Consider the following 1,741-nt stretch of genomic DNA (forward strand, 5'->3'; position numbering starts at 1 on the left):
ATTTTTGAGTATTTTTGGGGGGATTTTCGGCATTTTTGAATATTTTTGGGCAGATTTTTGGCATTTTTAAGTATTTTTTGGGGGGATTTTTGGCATTTTTGAGTATTTTTTGGGGGGATTTTTGGCATTTTTGAGTATTTTTGGGGGGATTTTTGGCATTTTTGAGTATTTTTGGGGGGATTTTCGGCATTTTTGAATATTTTTGGGCAGATTTTTGGCATTTTTAAGTATTTTTTGGGGGGATTTTTGGCATTTTTGAGTATTTTTTGGGGGGATTTTTGGCATTTCTGAGTATTTTCAGGGGGGATTTTTTGCATTTTTGGGGTCTTTCCCCCCCAGCCCAATTTGGGGAGGGGGTCTCACCTCTCTTCTTCTTCTTCTCCTGGGGGGTGGGCGTGGCTTTGCCCTCCTCTTCCTCCTCCTTCTCCTCCCCCTTCTCCTCCTCGCTCTCCTCGCTGCTCTCGCTCGCTTCGTCGATGCCTTGTTGCAATTTGGGGAGGGGTCTTCAGCCTCTGCGACCCCCCCCCAGATCCCCCCCAGCCCGGGGGGGTCTCAGCCCCCTCCCCCAGCCCACCTTTGGGGCCTTCCTCCTCCTCCTTGGCAGCTTTGGCTTTGCCGGGCTCTTCCTCGCCGGAGCTGCTCAGCCCCACCTGGAGCCGTCGGACATGTAATCCACCTCCTGGCCCTCGAAGTCGCCGTCGTCGCTGTCCTCGAGAGCCTCGTCCTCGGAGCCCTTGGCGCCCTTCCTCCTCCTCCTCCTCCTCCTCCTCCTGCTGCCCCCGGGCCCCGCCCCCGCCGCCTTCGGCCTCGCCGCCTTCTCCCCTGACGGAGATTTTTCATTCTTTTGGCATTTTTGGGGATTTTTTGGGCATTTTTGGGGCATTTCTGGGATTATTCTTGGATTTTAGGGGGATTTTTTTGGGGGATTTATGGGATTTTTTGGATTATTTTTGGATTTTTTGGGGATTTTTGGGATTTTTTTGGGACTTCTTTTGAATTTTGGGGCATTTTTGGGATTATTGGGGATTTTTGGGATTTTTTTGGGGATTTTTTGGGATTTTTGGGGTATTTTTGGGATTTTTTGGGGATTTTTGGGATTTTTTTGGGACTTCTTTTGAATTTTGGGGCATTTTTGGGATTATTCTTGGATTTTAGGGGGATTTTTTTGGGGGATTTTTGGGATTTTTTGGTTTTTGGGATTTTTTGGGGATTTTGGAGCATTTCTGGGATTTTTTTTGGATTTTTTGGGATTTTTCTGGGATTTTTTGGGGATTTTTGGGATTTTTTTGGGTATTTTCGGGATGTTTTGGGGATTTTTTGGGGACTTTTTTTGGGAATTTTTTTATTTTTGGATTTTTTTGGATTTTTTGGGAGATTTTTTGGGGATTTTTGGGATTATTTTTGGATTTTTTGGGGATTTTTGGGATTTTTTGGGGATTTTGGAGCATTTCTGGGATTTTTTTTGGATTTTTTGGGATTTTTCTGGGATTTTTTGGGGATTTTTGGGATTTTTTTGGGTATTTTCGGGATGTTTTGGGGATTTTTTGGGGACTTTTTTTGGGAATTTTTTTATTTTTGGATTTTTTTGGATTTTTTGGGAGATTTTTTGGGGATTTTTGGGATTATTTTTGGATTTTTTGGGGATTTTTGGGATTTTTTGGGGATTTTGGAGCATTTCTGGGATTTTTTTTGGATTTTTTGGGATTTTTCTGGGATTTTTTGGGGATTTTTGGGATTTTTT

At 43.3% G+C, this 1,741-nt stretch overlaps 1 protein-coding gene across 1 annotated transcript in view; it reads right to left on the reverse strand.

Annotated features, from left to right (window-relative positions):
- Positions 1 to 363: 363 nt before the first annotated feature.
- LOC121353397 (general transcription factor IIF subunit 1-like) overlaps positions 364 to 1,741 on the reverse strand; it is a gene marked incomplete at its 3' end in the record, with an annotated part of 2,187 nt that continues 809 nt past the window's right edge. The window contains exons 2-3 of the mRNA XM_041467205.1: positions 651 to 841; positions 364 to 480 (exon numbers count right to left, since the gene is read on the reverse strand). Of these exons, the coding sequence (XP_041323139.1) occupies positions 364 to 480; positions 651 to 841 (308 nt within the window). The remainder of the gene's footprint in view (positions 481 to 650; positions 842 to 1,741) is intronic.

This window comes from Pyrgilauda ruficollis, unplaced genomic scaffold, assembly GCF_017590135.1.
Source record: "Pyrgilauda ruficollis isolate IOZ18807 unplaced genomic scaffold, ASM1759013v1 scaffold2025, whole genome shotgun sequence".
Classification (NCBI taxonomy): Eukaryota; Metazoa; Chordata; class Aves; order Passeriformes; family Passeridae; genus Pyrgilauda; species Pyrgilauda ruficollis.